At 45.7% G+C, this 19266-nt stretch overlaps 2 protein-coding genes across 2 annotated transcripts in view; one reads left to right on the forward strand and one right to left on the reverse strand.

The window, feature by feature from the left end:
- Positions 1–3241: 3241 nt before the first annotated feature.
- On the forward strand, positions 3242–6337 carry LOC128885037 (uncharacterized). The gene is made up of 4 exons (XM_054138777.1): positions 3242–3570; positions 3660–3891; positions 4012–4332; positions 4654–6337. Exons 1-4 carry the CDS (start codon positions 3313–3315, stop codon positions 5175–5177), a joined length of 1335 nt encoding a protein of 444 aa, XP_053994752.1. The 5' UTR covers positions 3242–3312; the 3' UTR covers positions 5178–6337.
- Positions 6338–13399: 7062 nt separating this feature from the next.
- LOC128885241 (frequenin-1) overlaps positions 13400–19266 on the reverse strand; it is a 40731-nt gene continuing 34864 nt past the window's right edge. Inside the window, exon 8 of the mRNA XM_054139182.1 lies at positions 13400–18898. Coding sequence (XP_053995157.1) covers positions 18731–18898 — 168 coding nt within the window. The 3' untranslated portion in view covers positions 13400–18730. The remainder of the gene's footprint in view (positions 18899–19266) is intronic.

The following is a 19266-nucleotide window of genomic DNA, read 5'->3' on the forward strand; positions in this document are numbered from 1 at the left end:
GTGGTCCAAAATGCCAAAATTAGAAAGAGTTTTCGACTCTTTATGAAATTTCATATTTTTCAGTTATTTAGGCCGCAAATCACGATATCAGAATTGCACAATTCAAAATAGCGGATCCGATATGGCCGACGTGTATATTAAAACGTTATTAGATTTTCGTGAAACTGGCATAATGCATTTATTATGTATGTAACACTGCAGCAAAAACTAATTGTGTTCTCCAAATATAATGATTATTTTCTAATATAAGGAATATGAAATTAATGTGAAAATTAAGGGGACGAGAAAAATCGTCAACTTTGAAGTGCTACGTCTTAGAAAATAATCGTTATATTTGAAGTACAGAAATGGTTTTTGTTGCATTGTTACATATATGATAAATACACTATGGCAGTTTACCGATTTCGCGTACTTCGAAAATTGAATTTTGGCCAGGTTTTTCGCGAAACGAACCACTGCGCGAGGTATCAAAGTACGTACACGTGTATTCTATTTCGTCACCTCGAGGCCCCGAATACCCCCTCTTACTGGATTCATCGAGGCGCGTTGCTTCTCCCATCGCAAGGATGTTTATTCTTCCGACAAGTCCTAACGCAACAACATCGGAGGATAAACCCCTAATTCTGGTAAAATCACAAGTTTGTCGCCATCCATCGCGACCAGCAGCTGCTAGTTTCCGTCCAAGTTTCCGTGGAGGAGCCGCGGCGTGTTGTATCGCGCCATCGCCTCGGCGATAAGCCATTAATCATTCGATGTTCTTGGTCGCAGCTCCTTAATGGGTTAACCGGCTGCCGGCGGTTCGCCGGAGGCAAGATTGCGCATTTACGCCTCCACCTAGAAACTCGGAATTATTAATTAAAGAGGGGACCATCGCGTGGGTAGCGGGAACACTGACGTCGCCACGAGCCGCACTTTTCTGCCGACTCCGCGGCCGATTCCCTGCTCGCAATCTGTTGGTCCTCGATGGGTCGTAACGCGTCGCCGCCTTTGCTCCACGGCGAAAACACGGGTCGACGAATCGTTAAGAACTGGTAATAACGATCTCGAGCACTTCCGGTGGTTACACGAAGTACTTTTCTTTTTCGTTAAGGACGATTTATATTATCCGTTCAGACACATCGCGTTTCCGATCAGTTCGGTTCCGACAAATATTGTTTCGCGTTATTAAACACGAGTGTTTATATTTACCGTAATGGATCGGTTCGAACGCGTTCCGTTTCAGACGTATGACGACCGACATTCTTGAAAAGAATAATTTGTCCGTGACTGAAACAATCCAAACGCAACCGACGACGCTGTCGTATGATATGCATTCCGTTCAGACGAAATCTTGCGACAGAATAGACGTGTTGTGTTAATTTATTTGCAAATTTAGTATTACAATAATCTAAATATTATAACCTAGACCTCTTGGGTTGAGAGAGGTGATTATGACCCTTGGTACTGGATGACCAACTCGTCTAGTCGTTCGTGTCCAGGAAAACATCCTGTAGGGTTTTTGATGACAGATACGAGAAACAGGTCTGACTAGTTTGTGTTGACGCTTTCATTCTGATATCTTTATTTATAATTCAGTCAATAGATCGGTCATCCAACAATCGGCAACAATTTCGTTCCCGCGAATAATACGTTCTCCTGTGGTATTGTATCTCGAATAGCACAGACAACGGATTATCTGCAGTAATTTCCAAGAGGAATAGTCGGTGGCGTGCATATTTCTTCGCCTCGACAACCGCCGCGAGAAAGTGACAGCGCTCTTCGCGCAGCAGGTAAGGTCGTAAAGTTTTCGCGACGCTCTGGCTGCGAGCAACAAAATTCGCTGATTAATTAGGCATTTTCTCTCCCAGCCACCTCTAGACACTTTGCGTAATCGCGCGGTGGACAGGTGGTAACCTCGGAAACGAATTGTCTCGCGTTCGTCTTCTTAGAACCGATCGAAAGTTTCCGTCGCTGTCTTTGTCTTCGGAGACGTACGAGCTCGGTTTTACTCGAGAGCATAGTAAAAGAGTACGTTCGCGTTTTGTTACCGTAGAAACCTGAGAGTTCGCAAGAATTCTGTTACGATACCGTTCGATCGGCGACATTTCGCCTGGCAACCTTGCCATCGAACGACCCTCCTTTTTAGCAATTCAAAACAGGTGACCATGACCTGGTTGAATTTCTACACTGCGGTACAAATTCTGGCGAATCCGCGTAAAAATTCGGCGTCCACGCGGTTTCTAAAATTCGACGAATATACATCCGTAATAACGCTCGGCTTTCTGAGAACGTTATCGAGGAAGAAAAGGTTCCTGGATGCGATTAGCATCGGGCACCGATCGGTCAAGATCCGTCATTGTTCTCGCACCGATTTTATTTGCAATCGACGCCTCTTACTAATGACTTTCTCCTTGTCGGACGATTACAGAACGAATTAGAGCCGGAGCAGAGATTCGCCGGCTTTGTTTTCTCCCGAGCAAACAGAGTAGATCGGATTTTCCGACGATCCATCTCGAGGAGGATCACGCGCATGGATTACGCTAACCCAGCCACCGCTGGGGCTCGTAAATATTGCGCAATGATGTATCGATGCAATAATCGCGAACGGGACACGGCGAAATTTGAACGGTAGAAAGTTGAGAGGTTCGCGTCTATGTAATTACGAGTGCTTCTCGCCTGCGATCGACCCGTGCACGAATATGTGTGCCGAAAGGATGATCCACGTGTCTCTACTCTCTTTTTACACTTACACGCGACGTTATAAATAAACGTCAGGCTAGTGGGTAATAACGCGAACATTAAGAAATTTTTGGGGCAACCTAATACAAACGTTCATGACTCAATGTATTATTATTTCAATTAATAATATTCCGATGTAAGTGAATTTGAAATTGTACGTTCACGGAATCATTTTTAAATTACATATGTCGCCCTAGAGGCGCCACCCGAGCGCAAAGGATTAAACATGGATCCTTTCTCGAATTCTGTCTCGATTACGGTATCATCGACTCGATTCTCCGTCTCTACGTCAAGATCGTTTGAAATCGCGCAACGTTTAAGCGTCGAATGTTTCCAGAGGCGAGGGAACGGAAAAAAGACAGGCAAAACTACTAAGCATTGACCACGCGACGCGAAGAAAAACGAATCGCGTCGGGCGGTTTTGTTGAAACAAAAGTTGTCGCACTTCTGCCAAGACAGTCTGCGGCTTCAAACGATCTTACGATCTTAAGCCTCGGTTTTCATCGTATTTCTCGAGCAAGCACGCATCGAGAGGCACGGAATCGTTCGTTGGGAAGGTATATACGGTGCGCCGTGTAAGAAGATCAGCCGAGAATGCCGCGCAATTTCGCAGAGACCGACAGGAAGAAGAATCAATTCGATAAGGAGGAAAGGGTTCATCTATTGTCCATAATGAAGCAGTACGCCCCGTTGTTGGACAAGAGCGCCTCCACGCTTGCGCGCAAGAAAATTTGGACGATCATCGAAAGCGAGTTCAAGAAGGCTGGCTTCACTCGCAAGACGTCGGCTCAGCTTAAGAAATATTGGCAGAATTACAAGTACCATTGTAAAAAGGCTATAGCGCTGGGGAAGGTATCCGCGTTTTTCTCCTCCTGACCGATCGGTATTTTATTCGAGGTTCGTACGGCCTTCAAGCATAATTCGTTTCTCGTGGTATTTAGGAAAGTAAGAAGTGCGGAAAATCGGAAGGAACCGAGTCATCCGAATGGAACCGATATCAAGTATTTGTTGACAATCGATCTGCGAACTCGTTTTCGGAAATCCATGACGCTCTTCGGCCGTTTGGAGATCGTTCGAAAACCTCGTCGGACGAATCGAGATGTCGTCTTCCTGAAACGTACGAGGATAACGGAACGATATCCCAGAAAATTAATGCCTTGGACAACTTCATCGGTACGTACTCTCTTATTTCTAATTTGTCGTTTCGCAGTTTATCCTGCACGGAATAGCGTCGAATGAAAACGAAACACCGACAAAGAACCGGTCTTTTATCGTCTCGTGTTTGATTTAAAGATCTCTCGCACGTCAAGACCGAGAAAAACGACGACGAAGTTACGCTGGACGATTTCGACGGACCAGGAACAAATCCGTCGGAGAATACAAATCCCGAGGACGATAGCTTGGACGAGAGGAAAGAGATTTTTACGAACGAGGACCGTCTCGCGTCCTCGCCGACCGATACGATCGATCATAAAACGAGAAATCGTATCGTGGTGTCCAACGCGAATATATCCAACAATAGCGTCACAGTGTCGGTCATTTATCCGGAAAATAACGACGATGGGTCCAGAAATCCAGCCGATGGAACGCACCGAGTGCCCGCGAGGAACTCGGGTAAAAGAAATTTTTGCACGTTCCTTCTGACTTCTTTTCATTTTTTCTACGTAACTTTTAGAAAAACGTCGCTCGTCGCTGAGCCGTTCCTAGAGAACAGCGAACGATTCCACTTGTTAAAAACTTTTGTTAGACATCGAAAGCGACCTGGTTTTCAGTCCATCGTTGAATAGACGCGATGTACGTTCCCTCTTTTCATTCCATGTTTTATGGCGCGATCACAAAGAGAGGCGCAATCGCGAAGATTCGTCCGACTCGCATAATTCAATGGAACGTAATAACCGAGCGAATTCAAACGAGAAACACGTCGACGCAAGTAAGGGCGGAATGAAACAAGTTTGTATTCGATGTATTATTATACGATTGTTGCAGACAACGAGGAATGCGATTCGATCGAGTGCGCAGCGAACGACTCGACGTACGAGAAACAGGTCGGGAAGTATTCCGCGGAAAATCGACCGGCTGCTTCCATCGAGAACCAGGAAGACGACGCCGCTGCTAGGACGAGAAGTTCCGAGACTCGGAACGAACCTTTCGGATCCAAAGGCTACGTGTTTTTAACCGACTATCGCAATCAGTTGAAGCACAGATTGCTTTTGCAACAGCTCGAAGTACGCGAGCGGACGCTTCGGTTAATCTTTCCGAACGATTTTCTTTTTTTTTTTTTAATTACAATGAAAATCGTGTTGCAGGCAGAGGAGAAACGTTTGAAGGTAAAAATTGCCGAGATGGCGATACAGGAGGTACAGTTGAGGATAAAAGCTCTGCACGAGGACATGCGACGCACGGAAGAGTTGCATCGGTTGCGTTTAAAGCACGTCGCAATCGGAAGCAGACATTTTTAGACGGTAGAGAACAAAGAAATTAATTAGTCCTAGAATGACGTCTGCCTACGCATCGGTTCGTTTCCGCTTGCGATCGCTAGAAGTAGGTGTAGGTAGAATGGAAAACTCGCGCACCATATTCGCGACATATTTTTCTCTGGAATGACAATCAAAGTTTACGCGTTAGCGGGATAAATCGCGCTGCCTATTAATTTCCTGGGATATTAATTTCTTCTTCGGCGACAAACGGTTCAACTTTTCTCGTCGATCTTAATTCCGTCCGGACGACAGATTCGCAAACTTCGCGGAAGAAGTTAATCGAAAGAGACAGGGATAGGCAAAATACTTATCCAGATAAAAACTTATATCCACGGGGATTAGGGAAATGGAAATTTGATAATCAAAGTAACGTCGTAAGCACATCGTGCCGCGAGAAGAACTTTTTACCTGTCCGATGAGGAGGATTGCATTAGGTTGTCCAGAGAAAGTTCGTGGCAATTTCTGAGAAACAGTCAAAAACACGTTTGAATTTTGATATACAGGGTGTCACAGCATCGGCGGTACAATCGAGGTGGAGGTGATTCTACATAAAGAAACAAATCGAAAATAAAGAATAAAGTTTGTTCGTTTGGGTTTCGTTCTTCAGAAAATCGGTTTTGTATATTCAGCGAGTACACGTGACTCTGGTTTAGATGGATGGATCCCGATACAAGTCGTACGTATGTTTATGCATATGATACTTATAAGTAGTACTCGTATCATTAGTATCAAGATGATGTGCTGTATTACCCGTTTCTGTCTACGGATTTAGAGCGAATTTTAAAGTCTGTATCGAGGTCCGTCTACCTAGGCCATAGTTAAGTGTATCCGTACTTGCTTAATATTCAAAATCGATTTCCTCGACAACGAAACGCCGAATGAACAAATTTTATTCCTTATTTTCGATTTGTTTTTTCATGTAGAATCAGTAATACAGGGACACCCTGTATATTTATTGAATTACATAGGTGCAATTTTGCTCCACGACCTTTCCAACTGTTAAGGGACGTATGCTAGTTATTTATTTTCAACCGCTTCGATAAATTCAGACCTGTACCACTTACCAAAAATCGACATGGACTTTCCGGACAACCCAATGCTTTTACTTACGAAATGACATCGTGCTGAAATTTGAAAAGGTGGTAAGGAATGATAACGTGTCGCGTTCACCTGTGCTTCAATTTATTTTTATTAATCACCATCATTTATCGTGTGTTACGATGTCGTCGTCATTTAGAAAAAACGCATGGGACCATACAAAATAACAATGCGCTTAGATTTTCGTGGTAACCGAGCAACGTTTCGAGGTCGCGTGTCGATTTTTCTTACATGCTCGTTTCCGCGGTTGGTCGATTGCTAAGACCGTATCACCGACGGACACGCGAATCGTCAACAAACTACGGAACGGTAACGTTACCACATAACAAGACCATCTTTTTTTATCCAATGCCGCAGTTGCCTTTTCCATTCTCTCTCTACCTCCGCCGCGATATCGTTCGCCGTTATTATAATTATTCATCGCTTATTCGTCCATTTCCTGCCACCTCGTAATAAGTGATTCTCTTCGTATTTAGTGATTGTTAATAATTATCACAGAAAGTTCGTAAAACAATGATCTTGACGTTTTTTTTTTTTTAAATATACACGTGTCTCTTCGTCCGTATGTTCATTTTTCTGTATGTCTCTGTACGTGTATGTGTGTGTGCGCGCGCCAATGTATTCTTCCACGTCTTCCATTCCCTCGTCGGTAGGTTCGTATCAGAGACGAGACAAAATTCGTACGATACAAATTTAACGCGAAATTTGAACTCGAATCGAAGTTCGGTGAATCGAAGTTACTCGAATAAAATTCCGCCCGTCTCTGGTGCGAACGTCGCGATTCGAGAAACGTTCCTTATTCGTTCTCTTTTCCTCCTGTATGCTTCCCGTTTCGTCGAGTGAGAAAGTACGAGTACGCGTTTCAGACGGAAAACGTTTGTCACGTTGCTGTAAGTAGATTAACGGTAGATTAGCGTTTAGTATTACGTATAACTAGGCGGTAATAGCAGCGATACAAATAGCGATACAAGTAGAACGGTACGCATTAGAGTAGCCTCTTTAAAGTTTGCAGCGTTTAAAAATATTTATAGTTACGCTATGATAGAATAGTTCCTTTTAACTTTACGCGTAGAGAGGTTTCATTTGTCAAAATCGTGGGTGCGTTGAACGAGTGAGAGGAACAGGGAGAGGTAGAGAAGGAGAGCCGATAGGTGGAAGATCCATCGAAGAACATTGATATTCACGTTTCCGTGCCCTCGCTGTAATATTCGACGCTCGTACACGGAATTCTCTCCGTTTCGATGCAACCGTTGCAAAAATGATGAAACGGTTTCGTCTATCCGCAAGAAAATTATACGTATCCGCCGACAAGGAACATCGCTCAACCGCTGCGTGTCGATTTTCGTGGAACTTTGTACGCGAATATAGCATCGAAAATCGCTAGACACCGGCTGATATTCGTGTTCAGGGGGTGGTAAGTCACCCCTTAACACTTTCACTGGGAGCTGCAATTATGATATATTTTTTTAAATGAAAAATTTCTTACAAACCCTACGGCGTTCGATGCCCGGAAGTCCCGGTTGGTTATTATCCGTTTTATAAGGGCGAACACAGAAAGAAAATTTTCCAAAAGTCTAACCACGACACTAAACACAAAAGAACAGACCAACACGAATGCTTAGATCGTAACGAGTATTTAAATACGACTGAACTGACTAAAAAAGCAAAGGACGCGCATGTGCGTCATCCGCAGCGAAAGTGTCAATGTTGTACCGGTCAGGTTCCTTCTAATGTCCAATATTTTTTAGCGTTCAACATACGGTGTTGCGCTGCAGTTGGTTGATCTTCCTTGCGAGTTGAATCGAATCTCGACGTTAACAAGGATAGGATTTTAGAGTGGCCAAGGATCATCGCGTCTTCTTTCGTTTGCGCGAGCAAGCGTCGTTCAGGAACGAATTAAAGTTTGAATCGACGTCGTGCTTTCACGGCACTTTGACGGATCTGCGGAGACAAGATTGGATCAGACAGCGAACGTCTCGATAAAATTGAGGATCTGGAGATTAGAATTTCCGCGCAGCTGGTGTGTTCGACTCGATGGTTCGAGACGTTCGCGCGATACCGCGATCTCGCAAGCTGTTCCCTTATTACTCTTTTTTACGATCAAGCCGTCGCTTTGTCAGCTGAAAATTAACATCCAGATGGCGCGTGAGCCGAGCAATTTTACGAAAATTCTTCTCCGTTCGAGTAAACGCTAGTTAAACGTTCGTTTCGCAGGGAAAAAGGTTTCAATAAGTTAACGCATCTATAATTGTTTAGAGAATGTACGTCTTTCTTTTCGCATAGGCTCGAGTTTAAGATGTCACCTTCGCTAATCAATTACAGTCGTATTTATCGGAGAACAATTACATCTTTGAACGCACCGAATTCGTCTTTCTCCCTTCTCGATCTCTCCACGGTTTATTAGGAATCGAATACCTATGAGAGAGAGAGAGAGTTTTCGTCGCGGGAAACCCGCGCGAAAAGTACTTGAGAGAATGCAAAAATTCAAAAACAGTAGCTCAGACTGAGTCAGCGTCCCTCTTCTGTCCTCGATTCCCATATTTCTTCGTTTACACGTCATTCACAGGAGCCTTTCTTCCCTTTTCAGGGACGGGCATAATTCTTATTCGGATGAAAATCTCGAATAACGTATAAAACATAAACGACTTGTAATGATATCGTATATCACAGTGCACTAATAATTAATCGTTATTACAATTACGTATCTGCGTTTACGTATACGTTTTGTTCAAGGAATATTTTTTATTCAACGAATGTTATTAAACGAACAAAAATTTAGTCGAATAAAATCGTGCTCATCTCTGCCCTTCTCCGAGAAGAGTGGATACCCTGGCTTGAAGCTTCTTTACGAGAATTTTACACGAAAAGCATCTAGAACTCTCACTATGCGGAAATCGATCTCTTACCATTATAATTTCCCTTGAAAATGTAAAAATTACTTAAGACAATGCTTAGTTCCTGCGACTTGCTTACGTACGAATAAGTAAATTTAACTGGATTCGCCCCGATTAATTGTCTCGAGCCGTCTCCGTCGCTCGCGCGGCATCCGACGATCGGATCGCTTATTATCGACGAAACGTTCCCTCGAATCGGCGATTCTTAACCGTGAAATATTCCCTTCGTCCATAACCCCGTCGAAACCCGGAATTCAGACGCAGTTTTCGTTCAGATTTCGCTGGCTGATCGTTTCACGCGAAGCAACTTCGAAGGAATTGCAAATGTATAATATAAAACATATAACAAACGATCGTTGCGTTAGACATCAAAGGTTCGTACGCTGCCGTCGGATCCGAGAGGGTTATGTCGTTGTTCGGCGAGTTTTCATTTTCGGACTTTGGGTCACCCTTTACGCTTGAACAGAAAAAAAAAAAAACTGAGCATAAAACAGTCAGGCTGCAGTCGGGTGTAAATAACGCGTCGCAAGAAAAGCGTCGAAACTTTTGGGTGAAATACTCGCCGATTCGTGCACAGAGTCGACCTCTAAAATTTCGTGGCTCGTTTCTTTCCTTCTGGGTCGTTATTCACCTTGGCACGGTCGGAATTTTCGTCTCTGCGATTTCGCTCGATCGAGCGCGACTGCAACCCCGTGCAGTTTTACCATTTCCATCTTCTTGGAATCAAATGGCCAAGTTTTGTTCGCCGTACGATTCGGCTAGCGACTTTCACTTCGAGATTGTATTTTTATGCCGATGCAGAAACAGAGAGAGATAGTCGATATCAACGTCCCAGACCCAAACGTACGTTCCAGTTTGTTTGAAAGTGCCGAGCGGTAGTTGGAAGCTACCGGCGGACTGATTGTAAAATCGAATAACGGCACGAGCGATATTAAATAATGTTTGTAATGTTTGTGTCCGGAGCGGTTAGGAATCGCCGATACGAAACGTTTCCGGCGCTGGCCGAGGCGAACGTGAACGATCTTCCGGCAACGAAGATGTCGTTTCTGTCCGTCGGAGCAAATAGAAAAATATAAGGGGTTCTCTGTTTTTGAGCGTGATTTTCGCGTGGCAGTCGAGCAAACGAAAAATTGCTTGAACAGGATCGAGTCGAGCGCTACCGTTTGGCCCAGTGCGCATACGTCGAATCAAGCCTTCCTGCATTTGCGAGAGTTTAAGGGAACGTAATTTCTGCTCGTTTGCGAGTCGATCAAGTAACGCGGAGGTCGTTAAAACACTGTTCCAGAGATTCGATGGTCCGGACTCGACCCTGCCGACGGACCTTCGGTGAAAGAGTAAGCTTCGAGGGATCGTCGTACCGTCGCGTTCGACTTGGCCAACATTCGCCGTTTACATAATAACGCAGCCCTGTGATAGCGAGTGACGCGTTCCAATCGAGACGCGAAATCCTCGAACCCGTCACTCCTCGAGGGGATTGCTCGCCCTTAAATAATCGGCCTCTCGGAACCGCCCGCCTCTTACAACCCCTTATCAACAGCGCTGACAATGTTCTTCGATTATTGCTACCGTCGAGTGACTGATTACACCCTCCGACTATTAATTTCGTTCTCTCGCCTTCGACCGTCGAAGCGAAGGAACGACGCCGTTTGGAAGATGGGCAAACTTCTTCTCCGAACGAACGAAAACTGATCCGTATTCGGCCGAATAAATCGTTCGATAGTTATCGAACTTTTTGTAGTTAGTAGTTATTGTTCGAGCAGAATTTTCCCCATCTCTCGTTTCGAACGTAAAATTACACGAGTCTTCGCCTCGACGACAGCTCAAGACGCGTTCGTTGTTCGGTTCGAATCGCGAAGAGAACGTTTGTATCGTCATCGTTTGCTCTCGTGTTCGGATAGCGTGCTCGAGAACTCGCCGAGCGTATCACGCATACCGGTACGTCATCTCGCCGCGGACACGGTTCCGCGTTCGCGAGTCTCGATAAAAATTTACTTCGTTTCCTGAAACTTTCGCGATAAAAAGATTCTTCTAACGGTCCATTCGCGCCTCCGGGCGACGACTACGCTTAACATTAATTAATCGTAAGATTACTTACCGCAAGATGAAGAGAAATCTCTAAACTCTAGCGCGTCGGTGTTTTCGTGTACGAACGACGACGAAAGCGATCACGTTTTTTTTAACTTCCTTATCGAAACGCCAACCTTCGAAAGAATTACGAGCGCGGAAGGGACGGTCGTTTCTCTCGTTCTTCGTTCGCGTGCGCATTCCGTGTAAATACCCTGGCACGCTAATTAGTAGGGTCGGTAATCGTTGAAACGTTGGCGTACTTTCGGCAGGGCAGGAACGATGCAACAAGTGACACGTAAAAGTGCCAGGAGACGTATTCGCGTAGCTGTTAAATGCGGGGTACTCGATCAACGATATCGCTGGAAATGAAATGAACGAAAGGAAGGTGGCGTAGGGGATCGCTCGTCGGACGAGTGTTCAGAGGAGCGCGCTTTGACCCCAGGAAATACGAAAACCCGACGATTTTCCGAAAGTGCCCGCCTCAATTTCCTCGACCGACCTTTCACGGTGCATCGGATCAGTCCGAATGACGTTCGAGCGACATTATACCTTTGGTCGCAGCGACGGCACGTAAGCGGTTTCGAACGAGGTTCGTTCCGAGCGGTACGGAGTGGTTACAGAAAATGAGACAGCCGGGAAACTTTTGTAAGAGGAAATTGATTCGGTGACATATTTCTGTTGTTCCGACGGTCACCTTAACGGTCACTTTATCTACCGGGCTATTTAGAAACAGACTTTAATTCAAAAAAGAATTTTCTACGGTATCATATGCCGATCTAGGCTGAGAATAATTCCTCCATACATCGAACATTGTAAGTAGACAAGCATCAACGCAGTAAATAAATTCGAATAGCTGAATACTGCAATTAGAAAGCCTAAAACTAAAGCGTTAAAATGTCGTAATCGAGGAGTCGTGCCGACCTAGATAATTCGTACGAATCACGAAGCTCGGGAGTCGCAGCTGTTTAGAGATAATTCGGTGGATATTCCGTGGCATACGCGGTAAGTTACGCGGCGATCGCGTTGGGAATGGAGTTACGAAGCTACGGGAACGTGTCTCGCCTGTCGAGAAGGGTTTTGCAAACTTCACGGAAAGGAGAGAGATATTGGGCCCGGAGCGATGATCCCGGGGAGTCGTCGATTTCCCAGCTTAGCCACACATTTCCTCGCCGCAGCTGTTTACCTCCTGCTTACTCGTTCGCTGCTCCGCCGCTTTATATCGCTCTGCTAGAATTTGCATAAGACTACCGACACGGAAAGGACATTACGCTCGAGCCGACAGCATGGAACACCGAGTCTTTCTTGGATCTGATTAGCACGCACGGGAATCGCAGCGATTTATCATTCGGATCGGTATACGAACGCAGAATGCGTGCCACGCGTAATATAACCAAGAATACGTATTCCTAGATTGAGTTACAGCAAGAGTCACAGAAGCAAAGCTACCGACATTGAACGATACGTTGGATTCGTCGAGCGAAACAAGTTGGGCAGAGGGTGAGTCGTGTTGGGTGCAGACCAAGCGAAGGATATTCGTAGACGCGGTCCTCGTGAATCTTCGCGTAACTTTATGAAAACGACGCCGACGAAGGAAAAACAGTGGGAAGTTTGCCAATATCCAGAGATTTTTCGAGAGAATGCATACACGGGAGTCCGCGAGGGTAGGATCACGCGTGGCTATTCACACCGACGAGAGCTTGCTTCCTAAACATTTGGCGAACTTAAACAATAGGCAACCCGCATGGATAGCGATCGATCTATCGGCTAGCTATGGACAACGTTCTCGTTTAGATAGGACGTTTCTAATAACGAATACATCAAAGGTGAACGTAGCTCGATCCGTTATCCGTGAAATAGATATCACAATTCGATATACATAATCGCGTTACGCTATATCGCAGACAGCGATGGGCAAAATCGTAATCGCAAATACGAATACGATCGTAATCGCATCTTTCCGAGTTGTGATTACGAATACGATTACGTATTTTTAAAGGTTCACAGCCATTGAAATTCTTTACCTCAAAACCGACTTCAGATTCGTGTTCCTCGCTCCCAAAAAACTTAGAACACCATACATTCGTCGAAATAAGAAATGAAAAATTTTTAATTAAAATTCGTGCCCATAGAACAGAGCCTGGGTAACATTTTAAAAAAATTTTATTTTGACGGAAGTATGGTTTTCTAAGTTTTTTTTAACGTGAGGAACAGGAATCTGATGTCGGTTCTGAGGTAAACAATTTCTATGGCTGAAAACCCCTAAGAATATACGGTCGTACTCGTAATCACAACTCGAAAACATTCGATTGCAATCGTACTCGTATTTGCGATTACGATTTTGCCCATCACTGATCGCAGAGCATACGTTGTTTACTCGCGTAAAGTTTCTATTTTTACTTTTAGTATTTTCCTGTAATGCACTGCGTTAATGGATAAAGATATTTCAAGAAAAGCGAGCGTGCCGGGTACCTTTCTTATTTTGGTTATTTTATTCGATTCGATCCGGTAAAATATAGGTCCGTAGATGTTGCAGAGTCGCCGTTGGGTAAAGTAACGCGAACGTTGGCTTGGAAGCAGTGATCTTCCGAGCGAAAAAGCTTGGCTCGCCGGAGCAGAAGCGAAGCGCGAGTAGCTGGAGGAATTACGCGCGAAAGAAATTCCCCTCGATCCGTTCCAGTGTCTTTTCGTCCCCGAACTTTCGGTACGACCTTAATCTCGGCGACGCAGACAGAGGCACGGTTAATGGCGCATAATTTTCCGGTGTCCATACGTACGCAGCTACGTCGACGTAATCCACGAAAAGTGCGCGGACGATCGATGGAGCCGATATTCCGAGAGACCAGCGAGATTTCTCGAAATGAGCACTTCGCGCTGCCACCATAAATCAAGAAAAGTTTCAGCTCCGGAGGAAAGTTCTCGATGCTGCCGGCCCAAATGTCCCGAATGAACGCTACATAGAAGCGGCTCGAGTATTTCCGCACCGAGGAAACTTTTCCGCGAAGAAACCAACCCCCGGTTTTCGGTGGCTGCTCGTTTACGCGTGAAACGGAGCCGCGATCGATCGCAAGGTACGCTATAGGAAACGCGAGCTTCGCGAATTAAACCACGTCTAAAGCAGGGCAAAATATTGTTGACGTATTTTCGATAGCAACAGCTTCGATACGGAAAATTTTTCGCTGCTCCTTCTCCGACGTAGACGTTTCCTTAGCTTCCTGTCCGTAGCGAACGATGTCGAAGGATCGCCGAGAGAATGCCTCGGCGTGACGCCGATATTAAAATCCATTCCGCTGGCTGGATTCATAACGCAACCGTGCCACAAAAGCCGAGTAAAGTGAATAGCTTGCCCGACGCAGAGACGGTGGAATATATGACGCGTTTCAGAGGAACGTAACGCCAGGTGGAAAACGAGAAGGTCAGGGGCTGGTCGCGTTTATGCAAATTTCAGCTAGAAATAAACTCGTTTCCTCTGAGGAATTCCCACGCGTGCACCCACGCGCTATCGTTGCGTACGATCGCTCATTAACGATGAAAAATTACGTGAAAAAGTAGAGTAACCACGGAAAAGCGTTTCGCGTGCGGCGTCGGCGATTCCTCGATAACCGTAAACGAGCTATCGACTCGAATACTCGAACTCTTCCGAAGTTCCTAGACATTTTTATTACGAGCACAGAGTAAATTGCTACTCGAGTACTTTCATTCCGACGATAGCCTTCTTAATGGAGAGGCATTTTCAGGCGACCATTTATAGACGTGAACGGAAAAAGGACGGGGAAAACCCGAAGGATTTATGGTATCGGGTTTTTAGAGAAAATACCGCGACTCTTAGCGCGGTTAAAAATTGAGTAGAAGGAAGCGAACTAGACAAATTTGATTGCTCGGGAAAGAAGCGAAACGCTGACGATGGTAAAAGGAACGGCTCGTTAATTTGGAAGTAGAAGTTCGGACGTCTGTGAAAAAAATACAATACCACTGGCATAGCGTCTGTCGTTCGGTGACGTGGCAGAAATTCCTCGGAGATGTATTTCTGGGACGGAAGTGTGCAAGATTAATTGCTGTTCCCGAAGGCGTCTATACCGTCGTTTAATTAACCCTTCCACGGTGAGTGCGTTTCATCGTTCTACTCGACGAACAGGATTCTTTCGAACCGAAGTTGAAAGCGTGGTTGCGATCGGAGGACGCGTATCGGCGATTAAACGAATTAATTAAATCTTGGACGAGCAAGGATGCGAATGAAAATAATGAAAATATATTTAACGCGGAAGCGACGTTCGCAAACACTCGACTCGTCCGAAAGAACAGACGCCGCGCGGCGATGCGCGAAACTGTAACGAACGTCGACGAGGAACGCGCGAATATTTGCTTTAATTTTCAACTAACAACCTGGATAAATTGTTTCAACCGAACGACACAAAGCAGGCGCTTTAATTTGACATTGAATTATTATTTGAAATTACTTTCGTCGGCGGTTAATTTTCAAATTGCGAACGGGAGCATTGCCCGAAAGACTGACGCGTTGATTTACCAAACGACAGGTTTCGGTCGTTTATTTGCGTTCGCCATAAATCGCGGTTGCTATTTGCCGCGGCATGTTTCCGACGTTCTCCTCCGCAGTTGGCGCGTTTCGTTAAATTACAGTTGCGCGACCCTTATTTCGTTTAATTTGATTTAGAAGGAAATTTCGAAACGGTTTCCTGCGTTGATTGACCGAAAAACATTTTCCCGTTACAGTGCCAGCCATTTTACGATTCCCGAAGCGAACAGCGGCCACAAAAGGGGTGGAAGAGGTCAGGAGGAGAATGGAGGGAGGGGGATAAGCTCTAAAACTCCGAATTGCTGCTCGAATATCCGCAAAGCTACGAGTATTTCAATCGACGTCCCTTTGGGTCCTAAAACGACCAACTTCGGTTTCATTTTCCGCCGTTCCACCATGGCCGTTGTCATCCCTCGTGTAAATCTTTTTCCATGGGGGGGGGGGGGGGGGGCAAGGGTAGAGGCAATTCCCAAAGAAACTTGCAACTTTGCCGCGTTCGACTTGCCCAGCCGCCATCGACAATTTCCGCTAACGAAATCTCGAAAGGGAATACACGTCGATCGAGAAACAAGACCGAAACTAAACTTCCCACCTTTACCTTTCCACGTATCGTTCCGTGTCGTTCTATCTGTATCGAGGACCGTGAACGTGGACACGTGTTTAAATATTCGATAGCGTTCGTCTGGAAACCGGAACTTCTTTCAAACGTAACTCCATCTATTATATTTTTCAAAAGACGCAAAGTCCGGGGACCCTGTAAATACATAATACCGCCGAGAAAAACGTAATCCCAGTGGTAGTTTACCCGTTAAATAACGTATCTCTCCGCGTTCCCGTTCGAAGCATGCCGCCACGAAGAATATTTAGTTCGCAGCGTTTCGCTTCTCCTTTGGCGAGAAAGTTACGAGATCCTAGCGAGACTCGCTGCCCTTCCCTTTCTATCGCACACGTAATTCGAATCTCGCGAAAGAGTTTCATCGCGCAAATGGAAACGAAATTTGCTTTCGTTGCGAACGGGGCGTGGGAAGTACGAGAATACGAAGAAGAAAGGCGAAAGAAATTGTCTTTTACCGCGCGCCAGCGAAAAAACCGTCTTGCTTTTCCAGCCGAATAGAAATATTATTATCGATTGTGATAATATTCTAGTAACGATACTCTGGTACTCGAGTACGTATTTAAGTCACCGAAGCGTTCGAGTATTCGAAGAGTGGCCTCGCTTTCAGCTCCGTGCGTATTCTCTTTCCACTTTGAATCGACCACATTTCGCTTCAGCTGCGTTCGCCGCTCCTTCCGTGGATTTTGTTCTCCGGAGGTTTTGTGTATTCGCCCGGTCACGGCCCGCGGGAAGTTAAAAAGGCTAGGAGAAATGCCCACCCTTTCCACTTCCCTCTCGCTTTAATCACTTCCTGTCCTCTTTCATCCCCGCCTCCGTTTCCATCCCTTTCAACGCGCTTTTTTATTTCGGACGCGCCGCGTAAAAATCATCGCGAGCGGACAACGATAGGGATCTCAACCGGAGATCGTCGAGCGCAACGGATGATCGAGCGACGCGAGTAAGGTTTAAAAAAGTGACGGGAAAATGGGCGTTACCATAGTCCGGATCCCATAAAAATGCAAATGAAACCGTAACTGGCCTGTCGCGATAAAAGTGTTGACTCGTGTACACGAAATAGAACGGTCGAAACAATTGTTCGCTGGCTCGAAAATTGGCAGAATGGTAGCCACGCGAGCGTACAACTTTTCACCGAGCGCGGTACAGCGATCTACGATAAGTTCTCGAGTAAAAGTTTCACGCGTAAGCTCAGCACGGAATCGATAAACAGACAATGTACTCGGCACGCGTTCGCTCTCCACACCTGCCTTCGTCTACCTCTTTTCTATTATTATTTCAACTGCAGCTTCGCTGGTTTCTTTGGTCCGAGCACGTGCACGTGGAAGCCGCGCGACAGCTACAGTTTCTTCTTTGTGATCGACGTCGCAGTTTCTCTCGCGCCTTTATTCGCGATTCGATTACTCGAATGCCCGCACCTGCTCGCGATACATTTCGACGGTGACATTTTCCGTTTCTACGAATTCCGAGTTCTCGCGCGTCCATACTTAAAAACGATAGATGTAACAACGAAACTCTAGTTCGATCCGTTTCGTTGATCGCGCGAAAATTGCTTTTAAAGTTGAGGATGAAATAGCTATTTGATTAAGTTCGTCGGAAAGCAGCGGTCGCGTACGAGAAAAGTTTCGTTAATAACCAGCAGTAATGTAGTCCGAATGAAACTTTGATCGAGGAATAGGTGCCAAATATGCGTTGGTATTTTCGTTGTTCGCTTCGTTCGCCGTTCGTACAAAAATAGTCGACGATTCGGTTGAGTACAAAGAACTAGAAAACTAACGGCTACTCGACATCCACTACGCGATACTTGTACGCTTTCTAGGGATACCGTCGCACGATTTTCGGTACGATCCAATTTAAAAATGGAATGTAGTCGGCTACGAGAGCGGATGCTTTAAACGCTCTCGAACTCTTCGGTATGGCGTAAGAGGATCGAGAAGTGAGTCTGAAACATCTAAATCTACTCGAATACGTACCTGCAACGGGGTGCATTTTCTTTTTAAATTGGATTCATAGCCCTCGACGATTATCTACGGAATTTCGGTAGAATCGTGCAAACGGGAAGAAAATCGTTTCTGCGATGGGAGAGAGGAGAAGAAATTGTCGAAAATAGTCGCCTCGTGCCGCGTCGATGCGTGTATACCTACGTATGCGTGTACGCCGGCTGCATGATTCTGTTACGGGGGAGTTGGCTCGAGGTCGCTCGCTTCGCTTATCCTTATCGTTCGAACGATTGATTTTCCACTATTCGCTTCGACGACTGGAGTGTTCGAGGCGACGACACGATCGTCCGATTTCGAACGATCGGGGAATCGTTTCGCCCCGACGGAGATTAGCATTACTCCCCGCCCAGTGATAACGCCTGCACGATCCTTGGGTCGGCCTTGCTACCCTCCCGGAACTCCTCGAGGGTCAGCTTGTCGTCGTGGTTTTTGTCCATTTGATCGAAGATCTTGTCCACCCTCTTCTGCGGCGTGTTCTCGTCTTCCGCGTGTGGCTGTTGACCCTGAAACACCCCATACCCGATGCGTTAAGCGAGTCTCTACATATCTATCATACTCTCTGTACAGGGTGTCCCAAAACTCGGGGAGGAGCCGGAAATGGGGGGTAGCTGAGACGATTCTGAACAACAATTTCCTTTGCAAAAATGTCGGATGGGGCTTCGTTAAGGAGATATTAAGCGAAAACCCCGACCAATCAGAGCGCGCGTAGAACGTTCGAGTGGCCGCGGTAGCGTAGTACGCGCGCTCTGATTGGTCAGTGTTTTCCGTTGATATCTCCTCAACGAAGCCTCGGATAACATTTTCGCTAAGGAAAAAGTTGTTTCAAATCACCTCCCGAACCACCTCTTTCAAGGTGTTACAACATTTTTGG

The sequence above is a fragment of the Hylaeus volcanicus genome, chromosome 2 (assembly GCF_026283585.1).
Source record: "Hylaeus volcanicus isolate JK05 chromosome 2, UHH_iyHylVolc1.0_haploid, whole genome shotgun sequence".
Classification (NCBI taxonomy): domain Eukaryota; kingdom Metazoa; phylum Arthropoda; class Insecta; order Hymenoptera; family Colletidae; genus Hylaeus; species Hylaeus volcanicus.

What these genes read in the sequence shown, in the direction of transcription:
- LOC128885037 (XM_054138777.1), top strand. Translation starts at nt 3,313, where the DNA reads ATGCCGCGCAATTTCGCAGAGACCGACAGGAAGAAGAATCAATTCGAT. An exon ending in AGGCTATAGCGCTGGGGAAG is followed by an intron (nt 3,571 to 3,659) that starts GTATCCGCGTTT and finishes CGTGGTATTTAG; the next exon opens with GAAAGTAAGAAGTGCGGAAA. An exon ending in AGTGCCCGCGAGGAACTCGG is followed by an intron (nt 4,333 to 4,653) that starts GTAAAAGAAATT and finishes GACGCAAGTAAG; the next exon opens with GGCGGAATGAAACAAGTTTG.